The sequence below is a fragment of the Peromyscus leucopus genome, chromosome 9, assembly GCF_004664715.2.
Source record: "Peromyscus leucopus breed LL Stock chromosome 9, UCI_PerLeu_2.1, whole genome shotgun sequence".
Taxonomy (NCBI): domain Eukaryota; kingdom Metazoa; phylum Chordata; class Mammalia; order Rodentia; family Cricetidae; genus Peromyscus; species Peromyscus leucopus.
Window position 1 is genome coordinate 56,238,033 of NC_051070.1, and position 12,777 is coordinate 56,250,809.

General features: G+C 48.5%; 1 protein-coding gene across 2 annotated transcripts in view; it reads left to right on the forward strand.

Annotated features, from left to right (window-relative positions):
• Dpysl2 (dihydropyrimidinase like 2) overlaps positions 1–12,777 on the forward strand; it is a 100,025-nt gene that overhangs the window by 64,285 nt on the left and 22,963 nt on the right. For both annotated transcript variants that reach the window (XM_028890023.2, XM_028890024.2), the window contains exon 4: positions 8,900–9,064. In XM_028890023.2, coding sequence (XP_028745856.1) covers positions 8,900–9,064 — 165 coding nt within the window. The remainder of the gene's footprint in view (positions 1–8,899; positions 9,065–12,777) is intronic.

Sequence of the window (12,777 nt, forward strand, 5' to 3'; positions counted from 1 at the left end):
GACCTGCTCTTGATGTCTTGACCTCCTGCTTCCTGCAGATGGCCTGAGGGCTCTCACCCGCTCCTTGTTTTCTTTCACCCCCCCCCCCCCAATCTGCTTTTGATGAGTCAGGGAATTACTGCTGATCATTTGACTCATCACTCTCCAAGGGATTTGCATGTTATAAATGACCCTTCATCACAACACGCAGATTTCATTAGCCTGGCCTTTGATCTGGGCTGCCAGGAGTGCATGTGTGAGCTGCGTGGAGGAAAGGGTTTTATGAGGTGCCGACATGTTGACAAGCTCTTAACCTGATGCCCTGAATCCATATTCTCCCACACAGGGGGGGTATTTGTCTTTTGACCCTGGGGTTCCCTTGAGAGCTGCCTGCTTCCGGGGGACCTGCCTGTGTTTGGAAGGCAGACAAGGGTGTGGCCATGGGTAACCAACCACTCCAGCACAATGCCTGGAAGACGGCTGTCGCTGGAGGCCAGGGGGCAAGGCCAACTGCTTCACACCCCCAGTTTGGACGGGTTACTTTTCCGTTGCCGTGATAAAACCCCATGACCAAAGCAGCTTAGGGGAGAAAGGATTTATTTTGGCTTACAGTTCAGAAACAGAGTCCGTAACGGTGGGAAAGGCAGGGCGGCAGGCGGCTGGAACATGCCGCAGAGAGAGAGAAGTCACATCTTCACCCACATGCAGGAAGCAGGGACGGTGAAATAAAAGTGGGCCGAGGCAAAGGACTGTCAAAGTGATCCACTTCCTTCAGCTAGGCCATGCCTCCTAAATGATCCAAACCTCCCTAAGCAGTGCCACCAGCTGAGGACCAAGCTAACGAATACCTGAGCTCCTAGGGGGGCATTTCTCATTCAGATTACTATAGCAGGTTGGGGTGGGGGTGGGGGTGGGGTGGGGTGGTGGCACACACCTTTAATTCCAGCACTCGGGAGGCAGAGGCAGGCGGATCTCTGTGAGTTCGAGGCCAGCCTGGGCTGCAGAGTGAGTTCCAGGAAAAGCGCAAAGCTACACAAGAGAAACCCTGTCTCGAAAAACCAAAATAAGTAAGTAAGTAAATAAATAAATAAATAAATAAATAAATAAATAAATAAATAAATATAAAAAAAATTACTATAGCAGATAAACCACAGGGCTTACTGTCCCCCAGCTGTGACTGGAGGGTCATACGCCTACCCTGCCCACCTACACCGCCCACCCTGGCCCACCTACACTGAGTGTCTATGGAAGGAGGGTACATGACATCACTTTGGGATGAGCTCAGCCAGGATGATGCCCATGTGAGTCGACAGGATGGCTGTGAAATAATACAGGCTGGGGTGTGACACTGTAACAGCGTCATAGTCCCCTCCCCGCCGCCGATGATTGCTGGAGAGGAGGAGAGCTGCCGTTTCTTGAATTGGGTGCTGTGAACGCGCAGGCTTCTCTGGGATTGGAGTGAAGACTGGAGATGCTGTTCAAAGCGTTGGAGCGTCAGACGTCTCCGAGTTAGCAGTGCCGACCTTCTCTGCCTTGCTCCTAACTTCCATCTCCTGTCCTGACTGCGTTCTCCTAGAATCATCTTCCTGAAGCTGGGAAGGAATGGGTCACGTCCTCCCACCGGGCACAGTCTGAGAAGGAAGTCTGGGTGGGTGGACGTCAGAGGTAGGCAGCTCTAGGTATCTTGTGACAGGCAGCTCCCTTGGGGTGACAGGTGCCATCACCAGTGTCCCCCACTTAAGTGTTTATGGGGGGAATTTTGCTTGGTATGAAGAGGGAGCCATCTCAACTCCATTGTCTGGCAGGTGCTAGGACCAAGATGGGCTCTGAGGGACGCTGAGGCAAATGAAGGTCGTGGGAGAGGAGAGGAGGTGAGGGGCCGGTATCACTCAGCCAGGCGGAGGCCTGCTGTTTAGCTGTTCAGATCCCCTCCCGAGTACTTGTCAGAAATGGGAATGAAGCCGGAGAAGGGTGCAAACTGGGAAGTTGGATGAAGGGTGTGAGACATCTTCCTGCACCATTTCTTAAAGATCGCATGTGAGGGCTTGGGAGGTGCTTATCATGTAAGAGTGTGGGTTCCCAGCGCTCAGAGGGTGGAAACAGGAAAACCCCAGAGCTGGCTGGCTAGTTAGGCTAGCCAAACTGGTGAGCTGTGGTTTCAAGTGAGAGACTCTGCCTCAGTGTAGAGTGACTGAGGAAGACATCAGGTGGCAACCTCTGGCCTCTGCATGTGTGTTCACAAGGATGCACACTCACTCATACACACATGTGAAAACACATGTACATGCATACCACACATTACACAAATAAAACCTACAGTGATCTTAAAAAAAAAAAAAATTAAAATTTCCGAGTCTTTCGAAATACTGCCAATTCCAAAGGGACTCTGTATTCGGCTTTTCCAAGTTTGCAGTTAATTTCCTCGTGTCTTAATATTTTACTCATGTCCAAAAGCTTAAGGATGGGATGTCAAAGCCGCTGCAGGTCATAAAGAGGGGTGAAGTGCTGACTCATGCTGGAGTGGGCGGCCTGGGCTGGCCTTGGAAGCTTCATGATGTGTGGAAGGGCCAGAGGCGACCCCGAAGACCGCACAGCGTACACTTCCGTTTCCTGTGAAGTGACCGGGATCAGATTAGCGGCTGCTTTGGGCTAATGGGAAGGAAGGGATGAGGAGGGACGGCTGATGGGTATTGGACTTCTTTGGGGGTTGTGTCTTAAAATTAGATGGGATGATGCTTGTATGGAAATGTGCATATACTAAAAATATAGAGTTGTGCCCTTAACTGGGTGAATTTTGTCTTAGTTCAGTCAAGCTCTTAAAAAGAGGTAGGATCCCTTGATGGTTTTTGTAATAATAGGACAGGCAATAATACAGGTCCAGTGTCCCTCGTCTGAAGTGTTTGGGATAAGAAGAGCTTAAAATTTCAGAGTAAGATATTTGCATATACATAGAGTTATTTTGAAGATGGGTCTCAGGTCTAAATGTGAAATTCCTAAGAAAGGTTTATTCCTGACCGTATGTAATGTCTGGGGCCTTTTTTTTTTTTTCTTTTGAGACAGTCTCATGTATACCAGGCTGGCCTCCATCTTACTTTGATCTATCAGCCTCCTCACCTCCTAAATGCTGAGATTACAGACCTGAGTTTTCTCAGTGCTGGAGACCGAGACACAGGCATGCTAAGAAAGCCTTTTACCAACCAAGCTCCTCCCCTGACCCCTGAAAGCAATTCTGTACAACTGGGTAGCATGTCTGCAATTTGGCTGGTACTTGTCATGTGAGATCAGTGTGGAACGTCCCACGGGTGTCACGATATTTCAGATTTTGGAGCATTTTGGAATTTAGAACTTTCAGAATTAAGACAATTTGTAGTCAGTCACTCTCTGGAAATTCTGGGATTTTTCACTTAAAGCATGTCCAGGCCATCCTTCCAGGGCCTGCGCTTGGCTCATCCTACAGCAGGAGGACCCGAGTCTATGGACTCCATGGAGATGCCCTGAGGAGGGAATGAGAGCCATCATGTGGAAGGCATTTCACAGATACTCTTCCCTGTGCCTCGTGTTACCCTCCTCCGCTGTGCATGGTTATAGATGAGTCCGGAAATCTCAGTAAACACCCACAAGGAAGGCCACCACAGGCAGCAGACCCAGGTTTTGGGGTGCTTCGACCCTATTGTTCACCCCCTTGTCATTGCCGGCTGCTGGCCAGTGGCTGCGCCTTTCTCACAGGAACAGCTAACCCAGGAAGGTCACCAGAGAGATGTTCTGTGAGGGGTTTTCTGCTTTGCATCCTCATCAAGGACCCCTGCTCCCTCCGGAAATGGTCATGACCCCTCTGCCCTGTTCCCGAGAAACAGCTCTTCCCAGGAGACCTTCCATGGAAGGAGAACGGTGGGAAAGTTCATGCAGGCATTTCGGGGACACGTTTGCAAGTGTCATTAGCTTAGAGGAAATCGGCCTGTTTCTCTCAAGTGCTGGGGATCCCACAGCTCACTAATCAGATACTGCCTTTGGCTGTGGAGGGAGGGCCTAGCCTGGTAGCTAGGGAACTGGTTCTGTTTTGAAAGTGGCCTTGCCATTGTGTGGTGGACAGGCCCTCAAAGGCCTAGTGGGTGGAAATGGAAGGAGAGGCGAATGGAAAAACAGTCCGTCCCCAGCCAGAATCAGAATGGCTGCTTATCAGAAACTCACTTCCTCAGGTTCCCATCTGGACCCGTGGTCCCAGAACAGAGGCAAGGGGTGAGGGCATGAACCGGGGTTTACATTCAAGACACTTCTCGTGTTCCTTGAAGATGGAGAAGCATGGCGTCATAGTGTCTGAGGCTCTTTCTGGGTCCTGTTACTGATCTGAAGGTGTCTCTGGCCACGGTCCCTGCAGCTTTGTGGAAGGGTGAGTGGAGGCTGAGCCACAGCAGGCTCCTTGCTTGCTGTCCCCGGAGCAGGCATCCTGCGTGGAGCATCCTGCGTGGAGCTCCTTAGGTGCAGAAGGAAGCAGACAGATCTTACGGAAAGAAGTGTGCTGTTGAAAGAAACTTTCTCTCTCATAAAAGCCAGAGGGCTGACAGTGTAGCCCAGTTACTCAGAAATGGTCTTGCCTGCCACGCACAAGACACTAGGTTTGATGCCCAGCCCTGGGGGAGCATGAACATGTATGTTTTAATGGTAAGGAGCTCACATAGGATTTTAAAGCGTATCATGGAGGCTGGAGAGATGGCTGCTCTTCCAGACGACCCAGGTTTGGTTCCCAGCACCCACATGGCGACACAACCACCTGTGGCTCCAGTTTCAGGGGGGATCTGGTGCCCTTTTCTGGCCTCTGTAGGCACCATGGATACGCATGGTGCACAGACTTCCATGGCAGGCAAAATACCCCTACACATAAAACGAAAATATGAAATCTTAAGAAGAGTATCTCAAAGCAGCCATGTTTATTACTGACAGGATAAATAGAATGAAAGAGCCAGTCTAGGGACAGAGCTTAGGGAATTTAGTCTTTATTCTCTGGAATGGGCAAATCAAAGCATTCATCGTGTAGATGTAAACCATTTTATCCAATGCAGTATTGAGACATTTGAAATGGTCATTATACTCAGTGGGCTGAGCATTATTCCCAGACTGAGCGTTGCTGTTCCCAGTGTCCTCTTGAGCAATGGTTCCCAGGAAAGAGATCTGCTTGATGTCAGACTTCCTGGCCTGAGAGCCTAACTTGAAGTTTAGCAGATGTGGGAAGCTTGCAAAACGTTCATCTACTGATTCGTACACACGTAGATGCAAACATGCATGCATGTATGTATGCCTCTGCATAGGTGGAAACATGCAAAGACACGAACAAAGCATTTATACAGGTCTGCACACATGTACACACAACTATGCATGCATTTATATATGTCTTCACACACACACACACAAACATGAAACATACAACTTTGTTCTTGAATTTGTTTAATGTCCCCCCATTTTTTCCCCTTCCTTCTTGTTATCTACTTTTCCTGAGTGTCTCTGGCTGGCTTATTTACTATGTAGCCCAGGCTGGCCTCACACTTGTCAAGCTCCTCCTGCCTCTAACACCTGTGTTCTGGTGTGTTAGTCAGGACTAGCTTGGGTATTTTTTTTAAAGCCGCTTTAAAGCTTCTGGGAAGGAGATAGACTATAGATAAGGAAATCGAATAAAATACAGCATGTAGAAAAAAAAGATGTAGAGAAAATGTACCAAGTTGAGTTGGTTGATTTGATGGAGGGTGCTGGTGATTGAGTAGATGTAATATTACCTTTGTCTAAAATCATCTCTATTTTAGAAAAATCAGCTTTGAGGAAGGCTGGTTTCCTACCATGTCTGGTAGAAGGAACATTCCTCGTCCAGCGGGGTGGGGCAGGAGGGTCTCCAGGTTTCATAGCAGCCCTATGGGTTGGATGGGAAAGCTAACCCTGTTACCAGGAGAGCACAGTTGACCCATTGGATCCAAAGATTCTGCATCTGTGGATTCAATTAATTCTGGGTTCAGCCAAACCGCAAATAAGAAACATTTGGAAAAAATTTCTGGAAAGTTACAAAATGCAAAATTGAAATTTGCCTCAATGCAAGCACCAGGTCCACACAGGCAGAGTGCTATGTGGTATTGCATCAGGTCCTGCAAGCAAGCAATATAGAGAGGCTATAAGGTGTATGGAGGGGGTCTGGAGTGGAGCCCAACTGTAGCATGCTGGGATCCGGGGATCAATTCTCAGCCTCCCCTCAAAAGTATACAGATGGATGTAGCAGGCTGTGTGCACATACTAATGCAAGGAATTTAGGTGTCTGTGGGGTTTTGGCATCCTAGGGGTGTCCTAGAATGTTGCTCACAGATATTGAGGGAACACTTAACCCCATTTGTTTTTTTCAACTGATTGAAAGGCGAGATGTGCGTGCCAAGAAGTAATTACATGGGGCATTCAGTGAACCTCTCCTGTATCTGAACATGGTCCTTGCTCTGAGGAGCGTATGCTTTGTAGTGTGTGTGTGTGTGTGTGTGTGTGTGTGTGTGTGTGTGTGTGTGTGGATATGTGTGGATATGTCTGTGACTGAGGATATGTGTGTGTGTCTGTGTGTTTGTGAGTGAGTGTATATGCAAGTAAACTGTCTCTGAGTGTGTGTGTGAGTATATGTGTGTATGTGTCGCTCAGAAGCTATTGCAGGTGGCAGTGCAATCCAAGATGGTGGCAGTGTCGTGAGCTCGATGGGGAGGTGCTGTTTGAGAAAGGACTGAGGGAGAGGATTTCAGCGAGGGGCCACCCCTGAGCAAGGAGCATGGCGTGGGCAGGAACAGGCTGAGTCAAAGGAGTGAGAGACCCACAGGATGGCCATGGATGGCGACCGTGTCAGGGACAGAGGCCGTGATGGAGACTGGAGATGTCTGCTAGGGTCAGATGTAGCCGGCCTCTGGGGAGATGCTGGAGTCGGCCCTTCCTGGCAGATGTGCATGGGGATTGCAGCTGCAGATAAAGGGTATTCCAAGGTCTGCCTGGCTTCCTGGGAGCGTGGGATGGGGGAGAGGGAGGGAAGCAGGAGGCGGGCTTGAGCCACAGACACTCCAGAATGCTTGCTGCTAACAAAGTGGTATTTTTGTTGTTGCTGGGGGTAGTGGGGCGGAGTAGAGAGCACAGATTAGGGAGAAAAATTGGAATTGTCTTGATGGAGTTTCTAGGGTAGCATTTTGCCAAAGTCCTCATCAGTTGGCACCATGTTCTAGATACTAGGTAGCTGTGGAGCCCTGTCGTTACATAGACGGGTTCTTTGAGCTGGTCCCTGAGAAGTCCCCAATGAGCAAGTGTGAAAAAAAAAGAAAAGAATTCTAACAAAATTTAGAAGTGTGTTTTAAAATACATCTATTTTAGCCGGGCGGTGGTGGCGCACGCCTTTAATCCCAGCACTCGGGAGGCAGAGCCAGGCGGATCTCTGTGAGTTCGAGGCCAGCCTGGGCTACCAAGTGAGTTCCAGGAAAGGCGCAAAGCTACACAGAGAAACCCTGTCTCGAAAAAACCAAAAAAAAAAAAAAATAAATAAATAAAAATAAAATACATCTATTTTAATTGCCATCTGGTAATGATATTGGCTTACGAGTTTCGGTGTGACATTCAATACATGTATGTATAATGACCAGGCAGGGGTAACTGCTGTATCTGATGATCATATCTTTGGTATGTATGAAGCCAAGTTATGCCAATCACAATGTAGTTGCATCTGAAGGTTTTGAACCTGGGCATAAGAAATCTAATATTCCATTTTGGAAGAATAGTTCATTGCTTTAGGAGCCCAAGTCCTGAGCCTTTTCCTCATTGTTGCATGAATTTGATTGAACCTTGGACAGCTAATTTCAGTTGGAATCGTAGTACTTTGTTGTGTGTGTGTGCAAAAGATGGGCGATAATAGTTCTAGAAAACCTCATGTCATCAAGGAAGCCGGGGCAAGAGCTCTCCAGGGAACCTATGAGAGGTAATAGCATGTGCAAAGGCCCTGGGGTGAGAGGAAGCAGCCTGATGTAGCAACTGAAAGATGGCCTGTTCAGCTGGAGATAGAAGACAAGACAGAGACGTCTCGGGGTCCTGTTGTTGGGGTCAGCCAGGCTCTTGAAGGGCTCCTTGGAGACTTTAAAGTGTATTTGCAGTGCAAAGGAAGGCACCGGGGGATTTAAATCAAGGAGCCCTGTAAGGCTGATAGACATTCTGTCTGTGTGTGATCTTCATAACAAAGTCTGCAGGTAATACAATCCCCCTTAAAAGCAGCACGGAGACTTAGGACAGCAGAGCAGTGTACCCAGGGGCACCTGCGGGCAACCAATGGGGCCAGCGGACAAACTGAGCAGCCTGAGTTCATGGTCTTTGTCCTAAATATCAGCCTGCCTTAGTAATAATATTACAGCAAGCTCAGCTTCAAAATGTTTTAAACTCTTAAGATGAAAGATTGTCCTTCAATTACAGAGTGGAATTACACTGTAGAAACCTGAGTGGCTAGGAGTGAGCGGAGGCTGCTGGCTGCTTCGGAGAGGCCCATCGTACATGGCCCCGCTCCAGCCTCTCTGAGGCCTGACTGTCTACTGGGGCGTCTCACAGCAGCTGGGAGCACAAAGAAGGGTTTGGCTCCTCTAGCTGGCCCTCTGACACCGCCATTGTCCATAAGGACTCATTGTCCTCGGAATGCGCCCCAGGTCCCAGGCCCGCGGGTTTGATAAATCGGATCTGAGTAGTTCATGCGCGGTTTCACGTGTCTGCTGTCCCATGCAAAGTTTCTCCCTGTGGAGCACTCAGCTGGCTTAAGTGCATTCCTAGACATTGTTGGAGAGATCATTGTCTCCAGTGGGAACCCGGGGAGGCTCAGTGCAGGGTTCAAGTGGGTGAATACCTGCTCATGCGTTTCCCGGGGTGACGACCAATGTCTGTTCCTTCCTAGTTGACCATGTGGTTCCTGAGCCCGGGACAAGCCTGCTGGCTGCTTTTGATCAATGGAGGGAGTGGGCGGACAGCAAGTCCTGCTGCGACTATTCTCTGCACGTGGACATCACGGAGTGGCACAAGGGCATCCAGGAGGAGATGGAAGCGCTGGTGAAGGACCACGGTAGGTCTTGCCACTCCACTGGAGATGCTTTGTTCTGACTCAAAGCCTTCCTCGAGCGAGCGGTGGGAGGTTTTAGGCTACAGCTTAGGCTGACTACAGGGGCCCTTACCCCAGTGTGGGAGCAGAAGCCTAGATGAGTAAGACAGTGTGGCTTTGCCCTGGGGTGTCTTCTTGTGTAACAGCTTCCGACCGATCTCTGACTTGAGGGTTCTGGTCTCAAGGAGTGATTGGCCATCCAAGGCCCAGTGAAGCACTCGGTTTGTCTTTGAAGTGTTGGGGCAAGCATGTCATACAAACCTGTAAGAATGAGGCTCGCTGAGGAGGTTATGAGACTCTTCAAACCTGGGACAACCTGAAGGGCCTTTTCTGCTCCAGAGAATCCCAGGGATTGGGGAGGAATCCCACCCCAGGGAGGCCAGAGGTGTCTTCACTTACCTCTAGGTGCCCCAGGACTCCTGCCCACAGGAGACTTGGGGGGCTCAGGTAGTGGAGCTGAACCACATGGTTTTCCTGGGCTGTGGAATAGGAGTCACTCTTTGGTATCACCGGGTCTTGATTTGTGGGGAAGTAGTACTAATTTTTTTGTTCTTAGCAGTTCAGAGTCCGAAGCAGTATATGCTATGAGTGAAAAGTGGAGGCAAATATCTAGGCATGGAAGCTGGTGGGGAAGCACCCACAGATCCGGTATAAAAGGCTCTAGGATGGCAAGCCAGCTTGTCCACAGACTAGCTGTGTGACGTGGGGCAATTCATGAAACACTTGAATCTTAATAATTTGAATTATTATCTGCCCTGTGAATAAGATGTTCTTTAAGTTCCTTCCTAGCATGGAGGTAACTATCCCCCTCCCCCAACCTTGCAAACTCTTACTTTTTCTTTTTTGACATTCAAGAACCATTTTAACAGAGTTTAAAAGGAAAAAAAAAAAAAAACCCAAGATAGGTGAGTTGCCTGGAGGGCGGAGGAAGAGAGAAGAGAGAAAGAGAAAAGATCATGCTGTTTGGGTTAAACTGGCATCATGGCAGCCACACGGCAGACAGGCAGCCATGGGGGGTGTCGGGGGTGTGTGGGGGGGGGAGAGGGGGGAGCTTCGAAAGCTCAGAGAAGCAGCAAAGCTCAGAGTGTTAGAGACAGCACGCTTTGAAAACAGATAGAAAGAAGAAGTGGAAAAGCTAACGTTTTTTCTGAGTAATTCAGAAAATCGAGCAGATGTGTGAAGCCTCATGGCTGTAGCCCTGAAACCTACTCCAGGAGGGAGCTGGAATTCTAGGATGGAAAGTTCATTCCCTTAGCTAAAGGGTAATTATTCCTCCCATCTTTTTAGCATGGCTTAAGGTGAACCTGCCTTCCAGAGGGGCGTCCCTTAGCCAGGTGATTCCCTCTTAGGAGAGGAGACAGTGATACATCTCCATCCAGAAGTAGATCTCATTTTTTTTTTTTTTCAGCTAGGAGGCAACAGCTTTCCTTAGTGGCCATTCAATGCTACTGTAACTTTTTTCCCACCTCTGAAGAGGTAACCCTAAAATCATTTTGGAACCAGACTAGGGCCCAGAGCTTCCAAACACACTTCTGGCATTTCTAGCTTCTAGTTAGAACTGTTCTTGCTTCTTGAGAAAACCCAGTTGCTGTTGGATTTTAACTTCCAATTCTTAGTTTCAGTCTATCCTAAATCAGTCTAGGCAGGTTACCATAGCAACTGTTGCCTAGCATGGAATGAAAAACTGGGATGCCCAGAGGCCTTTAGCTCAGGCAGCTTCCAGCATCCCCAGGTGGCTTGAATTAAGCTCCGAGGCTCTGAGGTTGTCAAGACAATTGTTTAGAATTGTGATGGTTCTTGGACAGGGATATTTGGTCTGGTGCCTCGGGAGGCAAGAACTCCAAGATGCTAGGATGGACAGCTGCTTGCCAAGCTAATGGATTTTTTTCTCATTAAAAAAAGAAATGCTTCTTCAAACCAGCATGGCTTGCCAAAGAAAAGGCCATTTTCATAGTCAGAAGTTTGTAATTCATCTTCTTGTCAAAGTCAGAATAAATACTTATTTTGAGAAAGGGTTTTCTTTTAAAAGGTGATAAATGATATGTATATACATATATAGTGTTAGAATTTTTTTAGAAAATTATTCATTTATTTTATGTGTATGAGTGTCTTGCTTGCACATGTGTCTCTGCACTGTGTGAGTGCCTGGTGCATGCAGAAGCCAGAAGAGGCTATTAGGTCTACTGGGACTGGAGTTACAGACAGCTATGAGCCATCAGGTGGGTGCTGGGAACCAAACCTGAATCCTTTAGAAAAGCAGCCAGTGCTCTTAATCTCTGAGCTATCTTTCCAGCCCAAGATGCACAATTTGAATCACTTCTAAGTGTGCAGTTGAGTGGATTTGCTCAGCTTTCACCTTGGTTTGAATCCATCAGTATGGGGCCTCTGAGATGGGTCAACAGGTAAAGGCACTTGGCGCCAAGCTTGATGACCTGAATTTGATTCCCAGTGCACACATGATGTAAGGACAGAACTGACTCCCCACAAGTTGTCCTCTGACCTCTATGTGCATGCTGTGGCATAAGCGCGTGCGCGCACGCGCATTCGCGCACACACACACACACACACACACACACACACACACAAATGCAATAAAAACTCCCCAAGCCATCACCACTATCCACCTTCAGAATGCGTCATCTTGCTAAAATGAAAATCTGTCTCTGTAATTCCCTCTCCCCTTCCTCCAGCCTAGATAAAACCATCTGCCCTCTGTGACATTGATGGCTCTGTGTCCCTCCTGCACATGGGATGTTGTCTCTCAATGACACTGACTGCTCTCTGTCCCTCCTGCCCATGGGGTTGTTGCCTCTCCATGACACTGACTGCTCTGTCCCTCCTGCATGTGGGGTGTTGCCTGTCCATGACACTGACTGCTCTGTGTCCCTCCTGCACATGGGGTGTTGCAGCACCTACCTTTTGTAACTGGGTTTTTCATTCAGTAGGATGGCTTCTGTGCTCATCCCCATTGTCCCACACAGCCACATTTTATTTGTAAGGCTGAAAGGTGTTCCGGCTTACACAGAGACCTCATTTTTTGTGTCTGTTCATCCACTGACGAGCGCTGGGCGTGGGGTGGGATGGCGTGGGGGAGTGGGGTGGGGTGGGGCAGGTCGTTCCACCTTCTGATTGTTGTGAGTTATGCTGCTATATGAGTACATTCACACTGCTGCTTTTAATTTTGCCAGACTTTCAAAGTCCCCAAACAGGAAAATCATAAGAAACCCAAAAACAATTTCCAGAAATCCTATTCCCAGCTTCCCGTTGGCTTTGTCATTCTGTCTGTCTTTCTCTGTCATGCTTTTTTCCTCTTCCACTCTGTGATGCTGAAGATTAAACCCAGGGCTTCATCAATGATAGTCTGGCCCTCTCCCACTGAGCTGTGTGCCAGCCCTTTGGAGTTTTGGGTTTTTGAGACAGGGTCTCTCTAAGCTTCCAACGCTGGCTTGAACTCACTCTGAAGCTCAGAGAGGTCTTGAAAGTGTGATCCCCCTGTTTCAGCTTTCCAAGTAGCTGGGATGACAGGCGTGTGGCTGCACAGCTGTTTTGTTGTTCCCATGGTGTCTCCACCTCTTTTTCTCTTCTTCTGCTTTCTCTACACCCCCCTCCTCCCACAGATACGCACGGGCTCACGCCCATGTGTGAACAGCACTGTCTGTCTTCTAGGTTGTTTAGTT